Source organism: Danio rerio, chromosome 12 (genome assembly GCF_052040795.2).
Source record: "Danio rerio strain M-AB ecotype USA chromosome 12, GRCz13ab, whole genome shotgun sequence".
Taxonomy (NCBI): domain Eukaryota; kingdom Metazoa; phylum Chordata; class Actinopteri; order Cypriniformes; family Danionidae; genus Danio; species Danio rerio.
In genome coordinates, this window is record NC_141032.1 from 1252126 (window position 1) to 1277500 (window position 25375).

Genomic DNA, 25375 nt, shown 5'->3' on the forward strand with positions numbered 1-25375 from the left:
CTGTGCTATGTTTGTTCTTGTGGTGTATTCTGTTTCCCATTCACTCATTTTCAAGACTCATAGCAGCACAGTCTGAATGATTCGCCCTCCTGTATAATGCTTTCCCCAATTTCTGTTTAACAGAGAGAAGATTCAGTGTTTAGCACATTTCTAATCATAATAGTGTTAATAACTCATTTGTAATAACTGATATCTATTCACCATGATGACATCTCATAATATTAGACTAGATATTTGACTAGTGTTCAGCTTAAAGTGGCATGTAAAGGCTTCACTAGGGTAATTAGGGTAAAGTTAGGGTAATTAGGCAAGTCATTGTATAACAGTGGTTTGTTCTGGAGACAATCCAACACTAATATTGCTGAAGGGGCCAATAATATTGACCTTAACATGACTTTAACACTATTAAGAACTGCTTTTATTCTAGCCCAAATAAAACAAATAAGACTTTCTCCAGAAGAACAAATATTAGAGGAAATACTGTGAACAACTCCTGAATCTGTTCAACATCATTTGGGAAATATTGGAGAAAAACACAATATTGCACAGGAGGGCGAATAATTTTGCCCTCTGAAAAAAGTGTTGCATGCAGAACTGTTGCAAACAATTTATTTGTGTTGAATTTAAACAAACAAATCAAGTTTAATAATGTTCAACTTAATTTGTTTGTTTGAATTCAGCCCAAATAAATAGTTTACAACCACTCAATGTAAACAAATTGAGTAAATCCAAGGAATCGTTTTTGAATATTTTGTTTCGTATCACAATGTTTACTGGTATTTATTATTTGCAATAATGAAATTAATGATGTTATAATTCATTTAAGTATTGATGCTGTTTTTTAAAATAAATTTTATATTTGTTATATTAGACATTCATTTTTTTAATTTTTATAATTATTTTTTCAGGGTTTTCACCTTTATTTTTAATAGGACAGTCGAGAGAAATGACAGGAAAGCATGGGGAGCAAAGAGAGGGGAAGGATCGGCATAGGACCGCAAGGCGGAATTGAACCCGGGTCGCCACGAGCACCGGAGTGCACGTGTCGACGCAACAACCACTACTCCACTGGCGCCAACTAGACAATCATTTTTAATTTCAATTTATGTTCTTAATAAGGCAGAGGATGGCAACCCTTGCATATATATATATATATATATATATATATATATATATATATATATATATATATATATATATATATATATATATATATATATATATATATATATATATATATATATATGCATATGCATATATATATATATATATATATATATATATATATATATATATATATATATATATGCACACTTAAATGAGCACGTCCCCTTTTGAAAATTCATATTTTATTTATTTCTCACTGAATATAGACAATATATTTTTGGTGCATTAAAACAAAACACTCTTATTAAACTGTTATATTTATTAAAATAAGAGTTTAATCACCAAACATCTTTAGAAATAGAAAGAAAATACACTTAAATTCAATGAGTTAATGCATGACTTTCTCTTTATTAACAGAGAGGAGATTTAGTTTTCAGCACATTTATAATCATAACAGTTTTAATAACTCATTTCTAATAACTGATTAATTTTATCTCTGCCATGATGACAGTAAATAATATTAGACTAGATATTTGACTAGTGTTCAGCTTAAAGTGACATGTAAAGGCTTCACTAGGGTAATTAGGGTAAAGTTAGGGTAATTAGGCAAGTCATTGTATAACAGTGGTTTGTTCTGGAGAGAATCCAACACTAATATTGCTGAAGGGGCGAATAATATTGACCTTAAAATGGCTTTAAAACTATTAAAAACTGCTTTTATTCTAGCCAAAATAAAACAAATGAGACTTTCTCCAGAAGAACAGATGTTAGAGGAAACACTGTGAACAATTCCTGAATCTGTTCAACATCATTTGGGAAATATTTGGAAAATAATTCACAGGAGGGCGAATCATTTTGACTTGAACTGTCAAAAGGGTTTGTGGAGTACTAGTGCCAACCCTGATGCGTTCCTCTTTTTTTTCTGCATCGCCATCATCAGCCTGGCTCCACTGGACTGTGGAATTGTGGGTAAGTAAATGTTGGTTCTGTCTGGCTGTTGTTGTCATTGGCAGAGCGGGTGAAGCTGGAGGAAATTATTAAATGAAGGTGGAGTTACTGGAGGACTAGTCATCCACTTTACTATATTCCTTTAACAAGGTGAAGACTCATGACTGTCACACACTGTAAAATGTATCTGCTAATGAACAATATTTTGTATTTTCCGTTTATTTACGGTGGGGAATTGCATTATGGGATGCTGATCTCTGCTCTGTCGACTTTTCATGTTGAAAAATCATCAGTTTAACAAAGTGACTTTTACTGACATTTTAGTCATTTGAAATAATGTATAAGAAATATAATATCTAGAGAAATAAGTGTGTAAAATAACAGAAAATGTGCTGCAGTTACCCGACAATACAGCACTGCACACTATTACAAATGTTCACTTTTTACAACTTTTCAAGGTTAAACGTCTTTGGTAGAAAGATCAAGATCCCATAATGCAATTCAGAAACAGAAAAAAGCAGGAAAAAAAATAAAAGCATGAATCACAAAATACAGAAACTGTTAACTTATGCATATTTTTTTACAGTGCACTCAATGTACACTCAGATTCATTACTGCTTTCGAAAAGCATGTGTAAAATCCACCTCGCTGTGTTTCTGATTCTACAGTCGCTATGGTAACACAACCACTATAGTGCTCGATCTGTTGTTGTGATTCTACAGTTGCTATGGTAACACAACAACTACAGTACTTGATCTGTTGTGGTGATTCCACAGTTGCCATGGTAACACAACAACTAAAGTACTTGACCTGTTGTGGTGATTCTAGAGTTGCTATGGTAACATTAACTATAGTACTTGATCTGTTGTGACAATTCTACAGTTGTTATGGTAACACAACAACTATAGTAATTGTTCTGTTGTGGTGATTCCACAGTTGCTATGGTAACACCAACTATAGTACGTGATCTGTTGTGGCGATTCTAGTTGCTATGATAACACCAACTATAGTTCTTGATCTGTTGTGACAATTCTACAGTTGCTATGGTAACACAACAACTATAGTAATTGATCTGTTGTGGTGATTCCACAGTTGCTATGGTAACACAACAACTATAGTAATTGATCTGTTGTGGTGATTCCACAGTTGCTATGGTAACACAACAACTATAGTAATTGATCTGTTGTGGTGATTCCACAGTTGCTATGGTAACACAACAACTATAGTAATTGATCTGTTGTGGTGATTCCACAGTTGCTATGGTAACACCAACTATAGTACTTGATCTGTTGTGGCGATTCTAGTTGCTATGGTAACACAACAACTAAAGTACTTGAGTTAATCTGTTGTGACATTTCTACAGTTGCTATGGTAACAGCAACTACAGTACTTGATCTGTTGTGCCGATTCTACAGTTGCTATGGTAACACACCAACAATAGTACTTGATCTGTTGTGGCAATTCTACAGTTGCTATGGTAACACCAACTTTAGTAATTGATCTGTTGTGGCGATTCTACAGTTGCTATGGTAACACAACAACTACAGTACTCGATCTGTTGTGATTCTACAGTTGCTATGGTGACATATTTAGTATATTTGACTGTATGAGGGATCTTTGTGCCATTGTGCATCGGCTCTTGCCCTGAAATCACAATCTAAATGTCAACATAACAGTCGAGCACGCTGCAACAACTGCTCAACAATAAACACCACAATGGTGTTATAAATCAAAATCTTACGAGACTCTACATTTTCCTGTACGCTGTCCAGTTTTAGGACCCAATAATGTCAGCGAGCACAGTGATGCGTGCCGTACATGTCAACGCCAATTACATTCTTCAAACTATCAATGCAATAGAAACGTAGTGAAAGCAAAAGAAACGGCGGTCCACCCACAGCCATCTGCTCTGGAGACTCTGGCTCATTTCCACAGCATGAAGAACTTATTCGCTCGTCCTGCACTCAATTTATGCATGTTCTGCCGCTTTTGTTGCTGTTTATCCAAACAGCAGAGGGAAGCGTCTGTTCTTCTGCTCCGCTTTCATGTAACGGCAGTGGTAATGATTTTCTGCTTTGAATTTGTTTGGTTCCCTCCCTTAATTAATGCCTCTTTTATAATGAAAACAAAGAGGCCTTTGAGCTGCTGTCATTCAGAATCACTTCACTCTCTCCTCTGCTCTCCCTCGCCGTTTTTAGGCCTGCGTTACTTCAATAGTTACTGTAGATTCAACTCAAATAGTAGCTTGACTAGCATTAAAGACGTCAGGCGTTACTGCGTGTTCATTCATTCTACGGTTTAATTGCATGTAGCAAGACAAATCCATGATTGCATTTAAATAGCTGACAACAGAAATCGGTCTATTCTCACTCTGAAAACCAAACAAAACCAAACGAAAAACACACACTTTTATGCAAACAATAGTATAAAGAAAAAACATTCGATATCAAACTTGAAGTAAATCAGTACGACTTTACAGTAAGGTTTAAATCAGTGAGTTAAAATGAACTAACACTCCCGTAGAAAAATCTGATGCCATATGAGCATGTAGATCAGATTATCGCCATTACATGTGAACATATACATGTTCGTAATTCTAACTGGTGAGGTTTGCACATTTTGAAATGTATTTGCATATATTGCCATACTGCATATCAGACTTCTAGGGTCGAACAACACTCCTACATCATTTGTTCAACATTTATGCAATGGCAGTTTAATATCCAAAGGTGTGTCTAACAACAATTGTTGTTTAACATGTTTTACTAAACACAGTGTTTGTTCATTTTAACAAATAAACCTTATATTATCAGGAAATCTAAAGGTCGCAATTACCAGAAAAAAAGGAATGAAATGTCACGATAAAAGGTACAGAATGCATACACTGTAAAAAGCGATTAGTTGACTTTGCATCAAAAGTCAGCAAACCCATTTCTTAAAGTGATTAGCTGACTAAAAAAATGGGTGTAAATCCAATGCTTTTAAAGCGATTAGTTGACTTTACTTTAAAAAAATGAGTAAATCCAATGCTTTTAAAGCGATTAGTTGACTTAAAAAGGTGTGTAAACCCAACGCTTTTAAAGCGATTAGTTGACTTTACTTTAAAAAAATGAGTAAATCCAATGCTTTTAAAGCGATTAGTTGACTTTACTTTAAAAAAATGGGTGTAAATCCAATGCTTTTAAAGCGATTAGTTGACTTAAAATGGTGTGTAAACCCAACGCTTTTAAAATGATTAGTTGACTTTGCATCAAAAGTTAGCAAACCCAATTCCTAAAGTGATTAGTTGACTAAAAAAATGTGAGTAAACCCAACGCTTTTAAAGTGATTAGTTGAGTCTGCTTAAAAAATCTGTGTAAACCCAACGCTTTTAAAGCGATTAGTTGACTTTACTTTTAAAAAATGGGTGTAAATCCAATGCTTTTAAAGCGATTAGTTGACTTTACTTTAAAAAAATGGGTGTAAATCCAATGCTTTTAAAGCGATTAGTTGACTTAAAATGGTGTGTAAACCCAACGCTTTTAAAATGATTAGTTGACTTTGCATCAAAAGTTAGCAAACCCAATTCCTAAAGTGATTAGTTGACTAAAAAAATGTGAGTAAACCCAACGCTTTTAAAGTGATTAGTTGAGTCTGCTTAAAAAATCTGTGTAAACCCAACGCTTTTAAAGCGATTAGTTGACTTTACTTAAAAAAATGAGTAAATCCAACGCTTTTAAAGCGATTAGTTGACTTTACTTTAAAAAAATGAGTAAATCCAACGCTTTTAAAGCGATTAGTTGACTTTACTTTAAAAAAATGAGTAAATCCAATGCTTTTAAAGTGATTAGTTGACTTAAAAAGGTGTGTAAACCCAACGCTTTTAAAGTGATTAGTTGACTTTGCATCAAAAGTTAGCAAACCCAATTCCTAAAGTGATTAGTTGACTAAAAAAATGTGAGTAAACCCAACGCTTTTAAAGCGATTAGTTGAGTCTGCTTAAAAAATCTGTGTAAACCCAATGCTTTAAAAGTGATTAGCTGACTTTACTTAATGAAGTGGGTAAACCTGCTGCTTTTAAAGCGATTAGTTGAGTTTACTTTAAAAAAGTGAGTAAATCCAATGTTTTTAAAGCGATTAGTTGACTTTATGTTGAAGAAAGTGGGTAAACCTGTTGCTTTTGAAGCGATTATTTGAGTCTACTTTAAAAAGTTGAGTAAATCCAATGTTTTAAAGCGATTAGTTGATTTTACTTTAAAAATGTGAGTTAACCCAATGCTTTTAAAGCGATTAGTTGATTTTAAAGACGGTGAGTAAACCTGTTGTTTTTAAAGCAATTAGTTGACTTACTTAAAAAAATGTGAGTAAACCGATTGCTTTTAAAGCGATTAGTTGAGTTAACTTAAAAAAGTGAGTAAACCGAATGCTTTTAAAGCGATTAGTTGAGTTAACTTAAAAAAGTGAGCAAACCCAATGCTTTTAAAGCGATTAGTTGAGTTAAGTTTAAGTGAAGGTTAATTTTAAACTAATTTGGAGAGGAGCATGTGCTCATGATTGACCCAGCTGGTCCACATTAGCTAATTATGATCCTCCAATCAAAGGATCCCAAATCACTATATATATCCTCATTTCCTTTCTACAACTATCTTCGTCTGGAAGAAACCCCCCTCCTCCCCTCTTCCTTCTTTATCCAGAATGGGCGGCACGGTGGCCCAGTGACTAGCACTGTTGCCTCACAGCAAGAATACCAATGGTGCTGGGTCCTCGCTGAGCCATCTGGTATTTCTGTGTGGAGTTTGCATGTTCTCCCTGTGTCCGCGTGGGCTTCCCCCGGGTTCCCCGGTTTCCTCCCACCATCCAAATGTGCTCTATATTATAGATAAAATAGGCCTAAACCTTTTTTATAATGTCTTACTCTCAGGAAGTTCGCCTTGGCCTCAGCAGCGGGGGAGTTTGAGATAGACCTGAGCTAAATCTCCACTCGCCCTGCAAAAGGGGGGGAGCCCTGGGCTCGAGGATCCCTTGAGCTCAGGGCTCTCCCCCGGGACAGCATGCCAAACAAGCCTTGTATAAATCATGAGCTAAGTGTGAACTCTTGAAAAAGTGAGTAAACCTGTTGCTTTTAAAAGCGATTAGTTGATTCTACTTTTAAAAAGTAGGTAAATCCAATGTTTTAAAGGGATTAGTTGACTTTACTTAAAAAAGTGAGTAAACCTGTAGCTTTTAAAGCCATTTGTTGGGTCTACTTTAAAAACGTGAGTAAACCTGTTGCTTTTAAAGGGATTAGTTGACTTTACTTAAAAACATCAGTAAACCCAATGCATTTAAAGTAACTAATAGAGTCAGCTTTAAAAAGTAAACACAATGATTTTAAAATGATTAATTGAATATACTTAAAAAAGTGAGTGAACCCGTTGTTTTAAAATTATTCTTTAAATGAGCCATATGCATAATTACAAAAATTAAGTCACCTTAAAAATTTCCAAGTGATAACTGCTTTACTCTTATAATCATAACTAACTAGTGAACTTACTAATCACTTTTTACAGTGTATCATGTGCATCAAATGTATCACGTTCAATCACCTCTGTCCCATAGTTCTCTGCATTTCTGACATCCTCATCCGCATCATCATGGCCGAGTTAAAGTCGTGTAAACCGGCTGCTCCCAGTTTGTACCAGGACTATGAGATGGACTGGACAAAGTGTTGAGAACTGGAGTCATGTAGGACCGTCTGGTGGAGTGGAAGTACGGATACTGATAAATGCCAGCCGGGTAGCCGGAAAATGTGGTGAAGTACGGCGAGTTCTGCATGTCGGCACAGTCGCTGAGCTCAGATTGAGTCGGTGAGCCGTGAGACTGTCCATAATGAGAGGGACTCAATTGTTCAGTTTTAATGAGAGGTCTTTGTTGGTTTGCGCTGGATGTGGACGGTGACCCGGACGGTTTGTTCCACGCTGAAGCGCCGCTGTGATGGTGAAAAGAAGTGCTGAAGCAGCCGGGACTGGAGTGCTGCCCGCCGCCGCTCTCCGTGTGCCCATTTAATGGCAGATATTGGTCAAACTCTCGAACGTCGAACTGGCTAATGCTGCCGATGACGTCACTGCTCAGCTCTGAAATGTCCACGTTGCTGAAGTCTATGTTCTGTCTGGCGTTTTCCGACAGGCGCTTCATGCTTTGATGCTGGTCGGATTTCGGTGTGGTTGGAGGCGTTGGAGGTCCGTGTGGTTGAACTGGGTTGGAAAGATTGAATATGGTTGGTTATTATGTTCTTTGGTGTAGTGTTATTGGCAAACCGATATACAAGCAATACCGATATATCGGCCATTGAATATAAAATTATTAGTTGAATTTCTTATTTTGCACTAGGTTGGAAACATTTATTATGATTGGATGGTTATAGTTGGAAAAGAACGAACATGCATACAGTATATTGTATCGGTAAAACCGATATATCAGGGATAACGATATATCAGCAATACCGATATATCGGCTGATATTTAAATTATAGCATCATTATGTTTGCCTAAATGTAAAGTTAATTATAAAATTAACAGTAGAATTTCTTGTTTTGAAGATAGTATATTATATTGGAACAACTGATATGTCATCAACACTGATATATCGGCCGATATTAAAGTTTTTCATTTTTAAATATAATTTTTAAATATAAAATTATTAGTAGAGTTTCTTATTTTGAACTTGGTTGGAAAGATTTAATATTTTTGGTTAGATAGAGTTGCCAAAGAATGAACATGCAAATAGTATATTGCATCGGCAATACCAATATATCAGCAATACTGACGTATCGGCCGATATTTAAGTTTTTATATTTTTATGGTTTCTTAAATGTTTAGTTAAACATTAAATTAAAAGTACAATTTCTTATTTTGAACTATTTAAGGAAGGATTGAATATGATTGGTTGAATAGAGCTGGAAACAAATGAACATGCATATAGAATATTGTATCAGCTATACCAATACATCAGCTGATATCAAAATTTGTACATATTTAAGTTTGTCTAAATGTATAGTTGAATATGTAATTTTTAGACAAACTTATTAACAATAACAACTTTAATAATAGAGTTGGAAAAAAAACATGCATATGGTGTAGTGTATCGGCAAAACCAATATATCAGCAATATCGATATATCGGCTGAAATTTAAATGCAAAATTTTTTTAGTTGTTTACATTTGAATATAAAATTACTAGAAGAGTTTTTTTTTATTTTTAACTTGGCTATACAAATTGAATATGATTGGTTGGATAGAGTTGCAAAAAAAATTAAAAAGCAAATATAGTAGTATGTTGTATCTGCAATACCGATATATCAGCAATAACAATATATCGACCAACATTTAAGTTTTTACATTTTTCAGTTTCATGAGTGTATTGTTGAATATAAAATTAAATGTAGAATTTCTTATTTTAAACTGGGTTGGAAAGATTGACTATTATTGGTTGGATTGAGTTGCAAAAGAATGAACATGCATATAATATATTGTATCGGCAACAGCAATATATCAGCAATACCGATGTATCAGCAATACCGATATATCGGCTGATATTTAAGCTTTTACAAATTTCTATTAATCTAAATGTATAGTTGAATATATTATAATTAGTAGAAGTTAATAATAAAAACAACTCTAATAATAGAGTTGAAACGAGACATGCACATGCTGTAATGTATTGGCCAAACCAATATATCAGCAATACAGATTTACTGGCTATATATTTTTATTTTTCTATTTGCCTATATTTGAATATAAATGTATAAGTAGAGTTTTTTTATTTATTTTGAACTTTGTTATAAAGATTGAATATGACTGGTTAGATAGATTTTAAAAAGAAAGAACATGCATAAGGTGTAGTGTATCGGCAAAACCGACATATCAGCAAAACCGATATATTAGCGGATATTTAAGTTTTTAAGTTTTTTCACTTGCCTAAATTTGAATATAAAATGATTACCAGAGTTTCTTATTATGATCTAAGTTGGAAAGATTGAATATGATTTGTTGGATAGAGTAAGAAAAGAATGAATATTCAAATGTTGTAGAGTATTGGCAAAACCAATGTATCAGCAATACTGAAATATCTGCTGATATTTAAGTTTTTACATTTTTCTATTTGCTTATATTTGTCTATAAATTATTAGTAGAGTTTCTTATGTTGAACTTGATTATAAAGATTGAATATTATTGGTTGGATTGAGTTGCAAAAGAATGAACATGCATATGGTGTAGTGTATCGGCAATAGGGATATATCAGCAATACTGATATATCGGCCGATATTTAAGTTTTTACATTGTTCTGTTTGCCGAAATGTATAGGTAAATGTAAAATTATTAGTAGAATATGTTATTTTGAACTGGGTTGCAAAGATTGAATATGATTGGTTGGATAGAGTTGGAAAAGAATGAACATGCATATGGTTGTATCGGCAATACCGATATATCAGCAATACCAATATATCAGCTGATATTTCGATTTTTACATTGTTCTGTTTGTCTAAACGTATAGTAGAATATATAATTATTAGTAGAAGTTAATAATAATAACAATTGTAATAATATATTTGGAAAAAAAATAACATGCATATGCTGTAGTGCAATAATGATATATCGGTCGATATTTACGTTTTTACATTGTTCTGTTGCATTGTTGTGATGCAGAACAATGTAATCTATTGCAGTTTTCAATCAGGCACACAATACAAAATGCTGGGTTCCACACAATACATTCATACTGTCCAAACACACATTGATTAAGTCAACTTGTAAGTGGATTGAACATAAAACAGTTAAGTCTTCCCAAAAAACTCAAGGATTGTTTTATTTTTGCTTATTTTAATTTGAACAAGCATCAATACTCTTGAGTGCGGTGAAGATCAAACCTTTTTTAAAAGAAACAAGATCCTAAACGTGGTACGTTTATAATGGCATGACAGTTTACCAAACACTTGAGCTGGCTTACGGAAAATTAAAAGTATTATTATTATTATAATAAATGTGCAGTATCTGACCTCCATGAATGGTCTGATGGTGCATGGCTCTCATTCCCGCTTCCGTCTTGTAGATTGGATCCGTGTGATGAAGGTTTTTCTCGGCTCCTGCTTCTGCTTCATTCTGTCCAGGTTTTAGACTCTTGCGTCTCCGTGGCTGATATTTATAATCGGGATAGTCTTTCTTATGCTGCAGCCTCAGTCTTTCTGCTTCTTCCACAAACGGCCTCTTCTCGCTCTCAGACAACAGCCTGAGCAAACAGAGGACAGTAATATCATTCAATATAATATCATTAACAGTAAACTGCATCTGTTATTAATGTAAAATTGAGGGTGCACTTCATTATCCTGATGCACTACAAATGCATCATTTACACTAGACTGAATGCGTTATTCATGTAAAATAATGCATGATAGAGAACATTTGATTTGATTGCTAATTGTTGCTTAGCTTAACAATAATAATAACAAAGTTGACATTCTCCATCCTTTTGAGCTTAAGCTCTAGATGCTAACCTCAACCCAGACTCCATATGGCGCGTCTAAAACACAATCAATTCAATACATTAACTGTAATATCACAGTAACAGAGTTGACATAATCAATCTACTATTGGTGTATCCTAAACATTGCCTTCCACAGTGACATCACTTGAAGCATGTCACATGCATTTTCCAAATCAGTGCTTTACAGATTGCTCTGCATTTTTTAACCAATGTAACAGAGTTAACATATTGTTTTAAAATGGTATTTTTCATTATTATTCTTATAAAAGGAACCTTTATTTGGTCTTCGGTCAATATCGTGATAGTACACTACTATATAAGATGATTAAAGCTTCAGAAATTAAAGTAAATATGATATTGTCAATAGACTTTTAGCAGTAAACTAGTAGTATTTATTCCTCTGAACCACGTATACATCATAAGTCCTAACTACTGTGATTAAAACTAGCACTTTCTCTCATTACTAGTCACTAGTACATTCGATAGCACGTTACACTTTGCAAACAAGTAATAAACATATGATCAATTCATTACCCAATGCTAACTAATTTAACATATATTAAAAGTGTCACTCTAAAGTACTGAATACAATACATAAAACTGACAAATAATGATCTATTCCACGTGTTTACTAATAAACATAGCAGAAACGAGTGTTATATTATTATCTATTCTAACTAGCATGCATTATATATTGTTGATTTGAGTTGTTATTGAAGATTTAGCAAGTATTAATTAGTCACTAGTATGCTTGTTAGTCTTACATACCAATGGGAAATTTGTATTGATTACAACATTACAGTTTTCTGAAGTAATTAGTCTGATGCATTATAACTTATTTAGTTAAACAGTTTAGTGTCTAACACAAGTCTCTTTAAATAATATTGGAAAAAACAATAACATTATTACTAGCTAAAACCCGTCACTGATGTAGTATCTTTTCTAAAGGTACACATCGGTAGCTTAAATAACAATTCTGTACACCTTTAGGGTGCACGTTTGCTTGTTTATTATGAGGCACACATTTACATATACATTTTAGGTATTAATATGTACCTTTAAGATACAAATGTGGCCCTTACAAAGTACAAAAGTGTATCCAGCACACCAGTGACAGGTTTTGTACCTTTATTTCTGAGCGTGTAGGGTGCAAAAGTGGTAACATGCAGTGATGAGCTAACTTTTTAACAAATGTTTTGTCATAACTTTGTGTATTTAAGTTGATTATGCTAGTGTTAAGTATGCTACTGGGAAAATAAAGATTTGAAACAATCCTGATGCATTTGGTTATCCCTAGTTAACGTAAAAAGCTATTTTGTTGGGTGGTATATGGCGTATTATTTAATCTTATATGCTTTTACTTGTTTTATGTGTGTTTGTGCATTTCTAATCATAATAGTGTTAATAACTCATCTCTAATAACTGATTTATTTTATCTTTGTCATGATGACAGTAAATATTATTAGACTTGATATTCTTCAAGACACTTCTATACAGCTTAAAGAGTCATTTAAAGGCTTCACTAGGGTAATTAGGGTAATTAGGCAGGTTAGGGTAATTAGGCAAGTTATTGTATAACGATGGTTTGTTTTTTAGACTATCAAAAACAAACTAGCTTAAAGGGGCTAATAATATTGACCTTAAAATTGTGTATAAAAAAATAAGAACTGCTCTTATTCTAGCTGAAATAAAACAAATAAGACTTTCTCCAGTAGAAAAAATATTATAGGAAATACTGTGAAAATTTCCTTGCTCTTTTAAACATAATTTGGAAAATATTTAAAAATAAATAAATAAATAAATTCAAAGGGGGCTAATAGTTTTGACTTCAACTGTATATATATATATATATATATATATATATATATATATATATATATATATATATATATATATATATATATATATATATACTCATATTTAATAATCATAGAAGGAAATATGCTGTTTAATTTTGTACGCAGAAGTGTCAATGTGGAGAATGTGGAGGATATATCCTTGCCAACATTTTCTGTACTTGTGTCAATTCTGTAATTGTGTAAATTCCTATGCAAAATACAAATCTGTTTTGTATCTGATTTAGCCTGTTAAATGTCTATTTGCATTTGCATGTCAGAATTGTATTAATCAGTGTAGGGTCAAATGGACAAACCCAACTAATTACATTATTATTACACAAATTATTTTAATAATTACAATAATAATTTAACCAAGTTGTTAAATTCGTACAATTACAGAGTTCAGTATAAATGAGTTCACCCCTCACAGATCTCTCCTTTACATTAATATTTTCTACCGGATGCTTCACAATAATATATTAGTGCAAATACATTAGATGAGTCAGTAGCACAGACAAAACTAGATCTTATCTAAAAAAACCCTGAAGGGTACAGTCTAAATAAGCAGAAATTCATATGTTGGGGAAAAGTATTCAATAAAAATTTGATAAACAGGAAAAATTTAGTTGGAATTGTGTACTTTAAATATTAATGTCTTTGTATAATTTCTATTTTTTCTATTCTATTTCGGTGACTTGTTTTAATGAATAGCACTAAAAAAAGTGTTGCATGCAGAACTGTTGCAAACAATTTATTTGTGTTGAATTTAAACAAACAAATTAAGTTTAATAATGTTCAACCTAATTTGTTTGTTTAAAGTCAGCCCAAATAAATTGTTTACAACCAACTAACGTAAAAAAATGAGTAAATCCAAGGAATCATCTTTGAATAATTTTTTTCAGTGTATAACTGTTTAATAAAACTGTTTTGTTTGAATGCACCAAATATTATTGCCTATATTCACTGACTAATTAATCAAAATATTATTGCATAAAAAAAAAGTTTGCATCGCAGTTTCCGAATAAGTGTTTATTATAAAACACATGCATTAATCAGTACCTCCAGAGCTTCCCGAGGGTCTTGCTGAGCTCCGCGTTGTGCAGATGCGGGTACTGATCGGCGAGTTTCCTCCGCGCCGCCTGCGCCCACACCATAAACGCGTTCATGGGTCTCTTCACGTGCGGTTTGTCCTTCAGAGACCGACTTCCCTGCATCGGCATCGGCACTAGGGACCAGTCGTAGCCCTTCAGGACCTGCGACACCGCGTCTCGGATGCACACCGGGAACCGCGCGTCTCCATCGGTGTCCGGTGGCGGAGCGGCGCGCGAGCCTGGATCATCAGACACAGATGGAGAAGACGGAGAATCAGAGTCCACATCATCCAGAAAACAACTCTCCGGGATAGAAGCAGCTTTATCCGGCTCCTTAGACATTTTAAAATCCTGCGATCTCACAGAAGTATTCCCAATAAGCGCACTAATTGTTCGGTTTCATGACGCGTCGCGCTGAGGAACTGGCAACATTACACAACTTATTGGCGAGAGAGAAGTTTTGTGCGGCATTATTAATAGTCTCCTCCTTCTGTTTTCTCATTGGTCGAGTAGATTTTACGCAACTGCTCTGATTGGCCAGTTCTGCACATCAGCAACTTTTTAACTTAATTGAACATAATTGACTACAAATTACAGCATAATGCTGTATAACTGCTTATGTGTTCATCTATTATCCAACATTCTCACTGCTTTATTTATTTAAAACACTTTATTTTAAGGTATCCTTTTTTCCTACGCTGGAAAATTATTAACAAATTAGGAGTTTTTCAAATTTTAAGATTAATATTTTTATTTTCCCACTTTATTTATGTTTTTAAATTGCATTATGAGATACTGATCGTTCTTCAAACAACTTTTAACCTTAAAAAGTAGTAAAAAGTGACTTATATAATAATATAATAGTGTTTTTAGCAGTTTGCAGTGCTATATTGACTGTGTCGGTGTTGTATATTATGTTGCAAAAATATTGTAATAAATGCCAGCACATTGTATTATTTTACAGACTTATTTGTATTATTAAGAAGATGATGAGTTTAAGATCTCAGAGTCGTAAATATTCTCAATAATCGCACTATTTTCTCAGTTTTATGATGCAGAGTCTTTCCTTTTATAGTCTCCTCCTCCTGTTTTCTCATTGGTCGAGAAGATTTTAAGCAGCTGCTCTGATTGGCCAGTGCTGTACATCAGCTACTTTCATACTTAATTAAACATAATTGATTACAAATTAGAGCATACTGCTGTATATCCAACATTCTGACAGTGTTTAATACATTTTATTTACTTTACAAAACCTGTTACATGTCTATTCATGCCCTTGGTACATGTATTTAATGTAGTATTGGCAGTTTATTATGCATAATTAATAACCATAACCTAACTCATATTTTAATCTCATATAGTATTAATTAATTATACATAAACAAATATACAAAGATAAAACGAGTACTTAAAATTCCTAATATTGATAAACATTGTTGTTTAATTGTGAGGTAAATGTGAGGTTCCTGTAGTCTCCTCCTACTGTGCTTTCATTGGTCGAGATTATTTTACGCAACTGCTCTGATTGGCCAGTTCTGTTCATCAGCAACTTTTTAACTTAATTGAACATAATTGACTACAAATTACAGCATAATGCTGTATAACTGCTTATGTGTTCATCTATTATCCAACATTCTCACTGCTTTATTTATTTAAAACACTTTATTTTATGGTATCCTTTTTTCCTACGCTGTAAAATTATCAACAAATAAGGAGTTTTCCAAATTTTAAGATTAATATTTTTATTTTCCCACTTTATTTATGTTTTTAAATTGCATTATGAGATACTGATCGTTCTTCAAACAACTTTTAAAAAGTAGTAACAAGTGCCTTATATAATAATATAATAATGTTTTTAGCAGTTTGCAGTGCTATATTGACTGTGTTGGTGTTGTATATTATGTTGCAAAAATATTGTAATAAACTGCCAGCACACTTTGTATTATTATACAGACTTATTTCTCTATATATTATTGAGAAGATGAGAATCAGAGTCCACATCATCCAGAAAACAGCTCTCCAGGTCAGAAGCAGCTCTCGCCGGCTCCTTAGACATTTTAATATTCATCAAAAAACTGCGATGATGAGTTTAAGATCTCACAGTGGTAAATATTCTCAATAACCGCACTAATTTCAACAACATTGCTTTATTTTATATTTGAGATTAATTTATATATTGCGCAAGATTGAGCGTCTTCGTGAACTTTATAGCAGATCTGTCATCGCTCTGCGTGCTGTGTTGGCAGAGGCGCACCGTCTTCTGATAGGTCAGTGCGCTGCACGTGATTCCACGAGGATGCGCAAAACGCTGCAAACATGGCGTCCTCCAGTGAGAGTTCGGAGACCAGCGAGAGTTTCCTTAGAAAGCGACGTGGCGATCCGCTTGTTGTGGATAATACTGCACACGACAGTTGCAGCGACACAAAACGAGACGAACATTCGAGTAAATATGAGAAGAAAGTGGGTGTTTTGGTCCAGAGAGGGTCATTCTGGCTCACGCGCATCGTCCTTCTGAGATCCATCGCCTTCATCTACTGTGAGTCTGACTGGAGATGAAATGACGCCGTTGCTAGGAGACCACGCACAATTAGTTTGATTAGTTAGTGCGAGGATATTTTTTTAATGAGTGACTAGCTGCCAGTCAGCTTGATCTACTACAAACGTCTTTATGTTTCCTCATTAAAGCTCCCATGAAATTAAAAAAGTTTTTTTTGGATGTTAGCGTTAGTATTGTTCATTTGTAGGATTTTAGGCTAGTGTCTGTCACCAAATTTTCGTTTAGAAGGTATAAAACTGATATACACATCCTAAGCCTGCAGTTTGCTGTAACTTTAGCCTAAATTGATCAATAATTTTTTGACATCAGTTTCTCAACAATTCTTGACCAATCAAAACGCTAATGGCTGTTTTTTTTAAAGGGGAGGAGCTAAACTATGTCCTACCCTCTCTTTATTTTTTTTGACATCTCAAAAGCACTTCAAAGCACTTCACGGGACCTTTAAAGTCCTCCTAAAATCAAAATTCTCCATGTTTATTTTGCTAGCGCACATCATTATTCTTTTAGTGAACAATTAATCCGTGCAAATTCATTCACTTTTCTTCAGCTTAGTCCTTAATTCATCAGGCATCACTACGGCGGAATGAACCGCCAGCTTATCCAGCATATGTTTTACACAGTGGATGCCTTTCTGCCTCAACCCAGGGAAACACCCATATACTCTCACATTTATACACACTCATACACTGCGACCAATAAAGTTGATCAGTTCCCCTATAGCGCATGTGTTTGGACTGTGGGGGAAACCGGAGCACCCGGAGGAAACCCACGCCAACACGGGGAGAACATGCAAACTCCACACAGAAACACCAACTGACCCAGCTCGGACTCGAACCAGCGACCTTTGACGGGGCTAACCACTGCCTAGTCTTCAATTAAGGTCTGACTAATATTGTGTAGGATTAAGGATGTACAATATGATCATGCACAATTTGTACTTTTTAATTTTTAAATTGAATCAATTGCTGTGATTTGCTGTATGATTGTGGTTTTAATTTAAAATCGCTTATAATACCGGGTATTAATTTTGACTTTTGACTTAATAAAGTCCTAATTTGCTGCTTATTAATAGTTATAAAGGTAGGGTGTATTGTGTAAGATTAAGGATGTAGAACATGATCATGCACAATATGTATTTTTTTATTTTAAATGTATTTTTTTTTTGCTTTATTAAGTTCATTTTAGATCAGACATAAAATAATAACTCATGTTATTATTTATATAGTAATAACTCGTCTGTTTTCCAGTTGTGGCTTTTACATTTGCTCATTTTAAGGTATAATATTTGCCATTAATTACAACTTTTGCCTCAATAAACCTCTAATTTGCTGCTCTTTAGTAGTTATTATGGTAGTGTTTGGGTTTGGATATTGTGTAGGATTAGGGATGCAAAATATGATCATGCAGAATATGCACTTTTTATTTAATTTTATTTTAAATGCTTTTTTTTGCTTTATTATGTTTATGTTAGATCACACAGGAAATAGTAACTCGTCTGTTATTATTAATACATTAATAACTCGTCTGTTTTGCAGTTGTAGCTTTCACTGTCGCTTATTTGAATGTATAATACTCGCCATTAATTATGACTTTTGCTTCATTAAACCTGTAATTTGTACTATTTTTGTGATTCACAGAAGTCAATAAATTGTTTTTGTGCTTTATTAGGTTCATAATAATAATAATAATAATAATAATAATAATAATAATAATAATAATAATAATAATAATATTATTAATGCATCTCCTCATCTGTTTTCCAGTTGTGGCTTTTACATTTGCTCATTTTAAGGTATAATATTTGCCATTAATTACAACTTTTGCCACAGTAAACTTCTAATTTGCTGCTCTTTAGTAGTTATTATGGTAGTATTTGGGTTTCGATATTGTGTAGGATTAGGATTAGCTTTTTTTATTTTTTATTATGTTCATGTTAGATTACACAGAAAATAATAACTTGTCTGTTATTATTAATACATTAATAACTCGTCTGTTTTCCAGTTGTGGCTTTTACTGTCACTTATTTGAATGTATAATACTCGCCATTAATTATGACTTTTGCCTCATTAAACATGTAATTTGTACTATTTTTGTGATTCGCAGAAGTCAATAAATTGTTTTTGTGCTTTATTAGGTTCATAATAATAATAATAATAATAATAAATAATAATATTAATGCATCTCCTCATCTGTTTTCCAGTTGTGGCTTTTACATTAGCTCATTTTAAGGTATAATATTTGCCATTAATTACAACTTTTGCCTCAATAAACCTCTAATTTGCTGCTCTTTAGTAGTTATTATGGTAGTGTTTGGGTTTGGATATTGTGTAGGATTAGGGATGCAAAATATGATCATGCAGAATATGCACTTTTTATTTAATTTTATTTTAAATGCTTTTTTTTGCTTTATTATGTTTATGTTAGATCACACAGGAAATAGTAACTCGTCTGTTATTATTAATACATTAATAACTCGTCTGTTATTATTAATACATTAATAACTCGTCTGTTTTGCAGTTGTAGCTTTCACTGTCGCTTATTTGAATGTATAATACTCGCCATTAATTATGACTTTTGCTTCATTAAACCTGTAATTTGTACTATTTTTGTGATTCACAGAAGTCAATAAATTGTTTTTGTGCTTTATTAGGTTCATAATAATAATAATAATAATAATAATAATAATAATAATAATATTATTAATGCATCTCCTCATCTGTTTTCCAGTTGTGGCTTTTACATTTGCTCATTTTAAGGTATAATATTTGCCATTAATTACAACTTTTGCCACAGTAAACTTCTAATTTGCTGCTCTTTAGTAGTTATTATGGTAGTATTTGGGTTTCGATATTGTGTAGGATTAGGATTAGCTTTTTTTATTTTTTATTATGTTCATGTTAGATTACACAGAAAATAATAACTTGTCTGTTATTATTAATACATTAATAACTCGTCTGTTTTCCAGTTGTGGCTTTTACTGTCACTTATTTGAATGTATAATACTCGCCATTAATTATGACTTTTGCCTCATTAAACATGTAATTTGTACTATTTTTGTGATTCGCAGAAGTCAATAAATTGTTTTTGTGCTTTATTAGGTTCATAATAATAATAATAATAATAATAAATAATAATATTAATGCATCTCCTCATCTGTTTTCCAGTTGTGGCTTTTACATTTGCTCATTTTAAGGTATAATATTTGCCATTAATTGCGACTTTTGCCACAATAAACCTCTAATTTGCTGCTCTTTAGTAGTTATTATGGTAGTATTTGGGTTTGGATATTGTGTAGGATTAGGGATGAAAAATATGATCATGCAGAATATGCACTTTTTATTTAATTTATTTTAAATACTTGTTTTTTTTTTGCTTTATTAAGTTCATGTTAGAGCAGACAGAAAATAATAACTCATCTGTTAGTATTAATACATTAATAACTCGTCTGTTTTGCAGTTGCGGCTTTCACTGTTGCTTATTCTAATGTATAATACTCGCCATTAATTACGACTTTTACCTTTAACTCCTAACTTGCTGCTTATTAGTAGTTATTATGGTAGTATTTGAGTTTGGGTAAATCTGATCATGCAGAATATGTATTGTTTTTTAATTTTTAAATGTTTGAATGTTATTTAGACAGCATATAATAGCTCATCTCCTCATCTGTTTTGCAGTGGTGGCTTTCACTGTCGCCTACAACCAGAATAAGCAGCTGATCGGAGAGAAAGGCCTCATGCCGTGTAAAGATTACCTGAGGAGTGTTAAGCGTTATGTTGGAGGAAAGATTGACCTCTCCGCTCTGTCTTACACTCCTTCAATCCTCTGGTTCATGGACTGGAGCGATATGGATGCAAACCTGGATCTGATTGCGCTGGCAGGAATGGCTCTTTCAGGGTTGGTGCTGTTTTTGGGGTCCGCCAATATGGTCATTATGGGGACGCTGTGGATCCTGTATCACTCCATTGTGAACGTCGGACAGCTTTGGTGAGCATTGAAACACATGCATTCATATTACTAACAGTTTCACTTTTTTGGGATGATTTGATCTCAAATAATTCTCTTTTTCCTCTTTTCCAGGTACTCTTTTGGTGAGTAATCATTTCTTCACATTGTTATATGGAATATTTGTACGTCCTCAAGTATATATAAGTATCTGTACTGGAGTTTATTTGAGAAATTTATACTTTACTTGCATTCCAAAACACAGTATTGCAATATTTAATACTCTTACATCTCCTGAATGAAATCAACGAAAACTGATTCAAATGATCTGTTCAGAATGAATCTTCAGTATATGATTCATTGATTCAAACGATCTGTTTTTTTTTTTTTATTAAAGAGGTCAATCAAATACAATTACATACATAGAGACAAAAAATACAAATAAATAAAAAAATGCACAGAAATACACACAAGGACAAATAAACGCCAGGGTAACAAAAATAGGACTGATGAAATAAAGTTACATCTTAAAGAGACACAAAAGAAGAATATAAGGATACCGTTTTTGTTGCTTTTGGATGAAGAGAATGCTGGATAGTTTCCAAATATTGGTCTAGGTCGATTTTGAATAGATCAAAAAAAGGTTTAGAGCCACTAAACTTCTGTTTGTGAATATGAAACTTGGCTAATAGAATACACAAATTAACTACATATACTTTTTCCATGTTTTCTTTTAAGTCATCAAATAATCCAAAGAATATAACTTTAAAAGAAAAGGAAAAGTCACTCATAATATAAGATTGAATAAAGATCAACAAATCTGACCAGAATCTCTCTGTGAAGGAGCACTGCCAGAACAAATGAATAGAGTCTTCCTCCGAAGAGTGACAGAATGAGCAGTTTAAGTCAATGTCAGGCTTATATTTCTGAAGACAGACCTTTGTAGGATAACATTTGTGAATTAATTTAAATGTTACTTCTTTTACTTTATTTGTAATCAGATACTTGTGAGGCAAAGTCCATACTTTCTCCCATGGAATATTTTCAATAGTGTTGTTCCAATAAGGTATTACATAAGGGATTGTTATGATCTCTCTCTGGAAGAGGCCTCTAATTTTACAGTTATTTTTTTGTTGGTCTGCTGAAAAACACACACTTCCAACCATTGTGTCGATTAAATTCAGGGAGTGAGTGTGTGGCCATGGTAGTGTGACACCTTGCATTAGAATAAACACGCCAGAAGGGATGGAGTTTACAACAATGGCATATTCACTAGGAGTAGCAGGAATGTTAAACTTCTGCAAGAAATCTGGATAGTTGTAAAGTCTGCCTTCTGAGTTAAAGAGCTGGCCAACTAAAAGAAAGTTGTTTTTAAACCAATTTTCAAAATAGAGTGATTTATTTTTGTAAAGAATGTCTTTATTATTCCATAAATAATATCTGTGTGGAGAAAAGTTATGCTTGTATATTAGAGACCAGGCCAAGAGCATCTGCTTATGAAAATTGGAGAGTTTGATCGGTATCTTCAAAACATTATAATTACAAAGTAAAAGAAAATTTAAACCACCAACTTTGGAGAAAATATAATTAGGGATAATATTCCAGAGTGAGTGGGGATTTTTAAGAAAGTTTTTGAGCCAATTAATTTTAAAGGTGTTGTTTAACGTAGTAAAATCTAGATAATTCAGTCCTCCTTGTTTTATGGGGTTCATTATTACTGATTTCTTAATTAGGTGAATTTTGTTTTTCCAGACAAATTTATTTAACATGCTATCAATCCTTTTTAATGTTTCTTTATTTACCTCCAAGGAAAGCGCTGCATAGGTCAGTCGAGACAATCCGTCAGCTTTAGAGAGTAAAATTCTTCCTCTTATTGATAAGTCTCTCTGCAGCCACGAATTAAGTTTCTTTTGAGTTTTCAATATTAAAGGATCAAAATTGAGTTTGCATCTTGTTTTTTGGTCCTTATTTATTACAATTCCTAAGTATGTTATTTGATCTTTCACAGGGATGTTGCATATAATGGGAACATTACAGTTTTTAATTGCCATCAATTCACATTTTTTGATATTTAAACAAAGACCTGAAGCTTTGGAGAAGGATTCAATCAGTTTTAAAGCAAAAGGGATTTGTGAAGCATCATTCAGGAATAAAGTAGTGTCGTCAGCCAGCTGGCTAATAATAATTTGTCTATCATCAATTGTAATACCTTGTAAATTACTACTAGAAATGTGGAGAGCTAAAAGTTGTGAGGCTAGTAAAAATAAATATGGAGATATAGGACATCCTTGTCTCACTCCTCGTGACAAGCTGAATCTTGGTGATGTTCCAAATTTTAATTTAATACAGCTATTATTGTTTTTATATAATGTGCGAATGGCTCTACAAAAATAATCACCAAAACCAAACTTATCAAGAGCTTTAAATATGAATTTGTGTTCGAGCGAATCAAAGGCTTTGTAGAAGTCTAGAAAAAGTAGGAAACTGTCATTAGGGATAAGATCTTCATAATCTAAAAGGTCTAGAACTAATCTGATGTTATTTGTAATATGACGTTTCTCCATGAAGCCTGATTGCGACTCATCAATAATCGAGTTAAGCACATCTTTAATTCTTCTTGCTAAAATAGAGGCTAAGATTTTGTAGTCATTATTTAAAAGGGTGATAGGCCTCCAGTTTTCTAGACATTCTTTATCTTTATTGGGTTTGGGGATCAAGGTGATGACCCCTTGTGTCATAGTTGGTGGAAGAGCCTCCAAATCAAAACTTTCCTCAAACACTTTTAGTAAAAAAGGAGATAATTCCTTATCAAACATCTTATATAGTTCAGCGGTGAGACCATCACTGCCTGGACTTTTATTATTTTTTAAACTTTTGATTGCCTGAAGAATTTCTGATAGAGATAAATCACCTTCACATGCTTCTTTATCCTCTAATGAGATTACTTTGTTTTGATTAATAGATTCAAAAAATAAATTGGCTGAATTATCACAGTATTTTGATGTATACAAATTATTATAAAATTGGGAGCAAAAATGAGCTATCTCCCCAGGATTTTCAAGTAACTTATCGTTTGCTCTAAGTCGAACAATAGAAGCATTTAAGGCATTGGATCTCTCCATCCTGAAGAAATAAGCTGAGTTTTGTTCTCCTTCTTCCAGCCATGTTTTTCTGGATCTGACATAGGCTCCCTTAGCTTTAGTTTTATATAGCTCATCTAATTTATTCTGCAATTTTAAATATTCTGCATTTTGAGCATCTGTCAGTGATGATTCAAACGATCTGTTTAGAGTGAGTATCCAGCATATGATTCATTGATTCTAACGATCTGTTCAGAGTGAGTCTCCAGTATATGATTCACTGATTCAAACAATCAATTCAGAGTGAGCCTAAAGTAAAAGATTCACTGATTCAAAATAATCTGTTCAGAGTGAGTCTCCAGTATATGATACAATGATTTAAACTATCTGTTCAGAGTGAGTCTCCAGTGTATGATTCACTGATTCAAACGATCTGTTCAGAGTGACTCTCTAGTATATGATTCACTGATTCAAACGATCTGTTCAGAGTGAATCTCCAGTAAATGATTCACTGATTTAAACGATCTGTTTAGAGTGAGTCTACAGTATATGAGTCACTGATTTAAACGATCTGTTCAGAGTGAATCTCCAGTACATGATTCACTGATTTAAACGATCTTTTCAGAGTGAGTCTCCAGTATATGATTCACTGATTCAAATGATCTATTCAGAGTGAGTCTACAGTAAAAGATTCACTCATTCAAATGATCTATTCAGAGTGAGTCTACAGTAAAAGATTCACTCATTCAAATGATCGTTAAGAGCGAGTCTCTAGTAAATGATTCATTCATTCAAATGATCTATTCAGAGTGACTCTCCAGTAGAAGATTCACTGATTTAAATTATCTGTTCATAGTGAGTCTCCAGTAAATGATTCACTAATTTAAATGATCTGTTTATAGCGAGTCTCCAGTAAAATATTTGCTGATTCAAATGATTCGTTTAGAGTCGCCAGTATATGATTCGCTGATTCAAATTTTTTGTTCAGAGTGAGTCTCCAGTAAAAGTTTCACTGATTGAAATGATCCATTCAGAGTGAGTCTCCTACATGCATTAGCTTGAATTACCCTGCATATATGATTGTTATAAGTGTAATAATTGAAGCATGACACATCTTGCTAATTTAACATTCTTGCATAACAAACATTAATCAGTAATTCCTTTTACTTTTTCACTTAAGTAAATTAAAACTCCAATACTATTGAAAAGAAGGGCTTTACTGGAGTAATGTTTGATTAGGGTGTCTGCTCTTGTTAAAGTGACTCATTTGTGTACTCACTCTCCCAGTGATGAAATATTATAATGCACTCTTTGA

The 25375-nt window shown here is 33.2% G+C and overlaps 2 protein-coding genes and 1 long non-coding RNA gene across 9 annotated transcripts in view; 2 read left to right on the top strand and 1 right to left on the bottom strand.

The window, feature by feature from the left end:
* Window positions 1-1499: 1499 nt before the first annotated feature.
* On the bottom strand, window positions 1500-14916 carry sox8a (SRY-box transcription factor 8a). Of its 5 annotated transcripts, XM_087274548.1 has the most exons (6): window positions 14450-14916; window positions 11068-11297; window positions 6512-8267; window positions 5666-6460; window positions 5156-5528; window positions 4337-5058 (listed from the first exon to the last, which is right to left on the bottom strand). In XM_087274548.1, the coding sequence occupies exons 1-3, from the start codon at window positions 14821-14823 to the stop codon at window positions 7666-7668; spliced, it is 1206 nt and encodes a 401-aa protein (XP_087130674.1). In that variant the 5' UTR covers window positions 14824-14916; the 3' UTR covers window positions 4337-5058; window positions 5156-5528; window positions 5666-6460; window positions 6512-7665. The 5 variants fall into 5 exon arrangements, with proteins under 5 accessions (NP_001271361.1, XP_087130674.1, XP_087130673.1 ...); XM_087274547.1 differs by having other exon boundaries at window positions 4337-5447; window positions 5642-5869; window positions 6107-8267; XM_087274546.1 differs by having other exon boundaries at window positions 5156-5371; window positions 5422-8267.
* LOC147841241 (uncharacterized) lies at window positions 2430-5686 on the top strand. Its single transcript, XR_015503748.1, has 3 exons — window positions 2430-5048; window positions 5146-5379; window positions 5432-5686. It is a non-coding gene; the product is annotated as an uncharacterized LOC147841241 (long non-coding RNA).
* Window positions 14917-16781: 1865 nt separating the features above from the next.
* Window positions 16782-25375, top strand: part of lmf1 (lipase maturation factor 1) — a 48956-nt gene continuing 40362 nt past the window's right edge. For 2 of the 3 annotated variants that reach the window (XM_087275565.1, XM_087275566.1), the window contains exons 1-2: window positions 16782-17017; window positions 20713-21022. Coding sequence is in view for 1 of the 3 variants with exons in the window: in XM_087275564.1 (XP_087131690.1) it covers window positions 16798-17017; window positions 20713-21022; window positions 21116-21126 (541 nt within the window). In the remaining 2 variants the exon portion in view is untranslated. Of the gene's footprint in view, window positions 17018-20712; window positions 21023-21115; window positions 21127-25375 lie in introns of all 3 variants that reach the window. The other variant, XM_087275564.1, reaches the window with a different exon arrangement.

Coding starts and splice junctions, on each gene's coding strand:
- sox8a (NM_001284432.1), bottom strand. CDS start 14,823: ATGTCTAAGGAGCCGGATAAAGCTGCTTCTATCCCGGAGAGTTGTTTT. Junction 11,298..14,449: donor ACCCTCGGGAAGCTCTGGAG/GTACTGATTAAT, acceptor CTGTTTGCTCAG/GCTGTTGTCTGAGAGCGAGA. Junction 8,268..11,067: donor CCATCAGACCATTCATGGAG/GTCAGATACTGC, acceptor TTTCCAACCCAG/TTCAACCACACGGACCTCCA.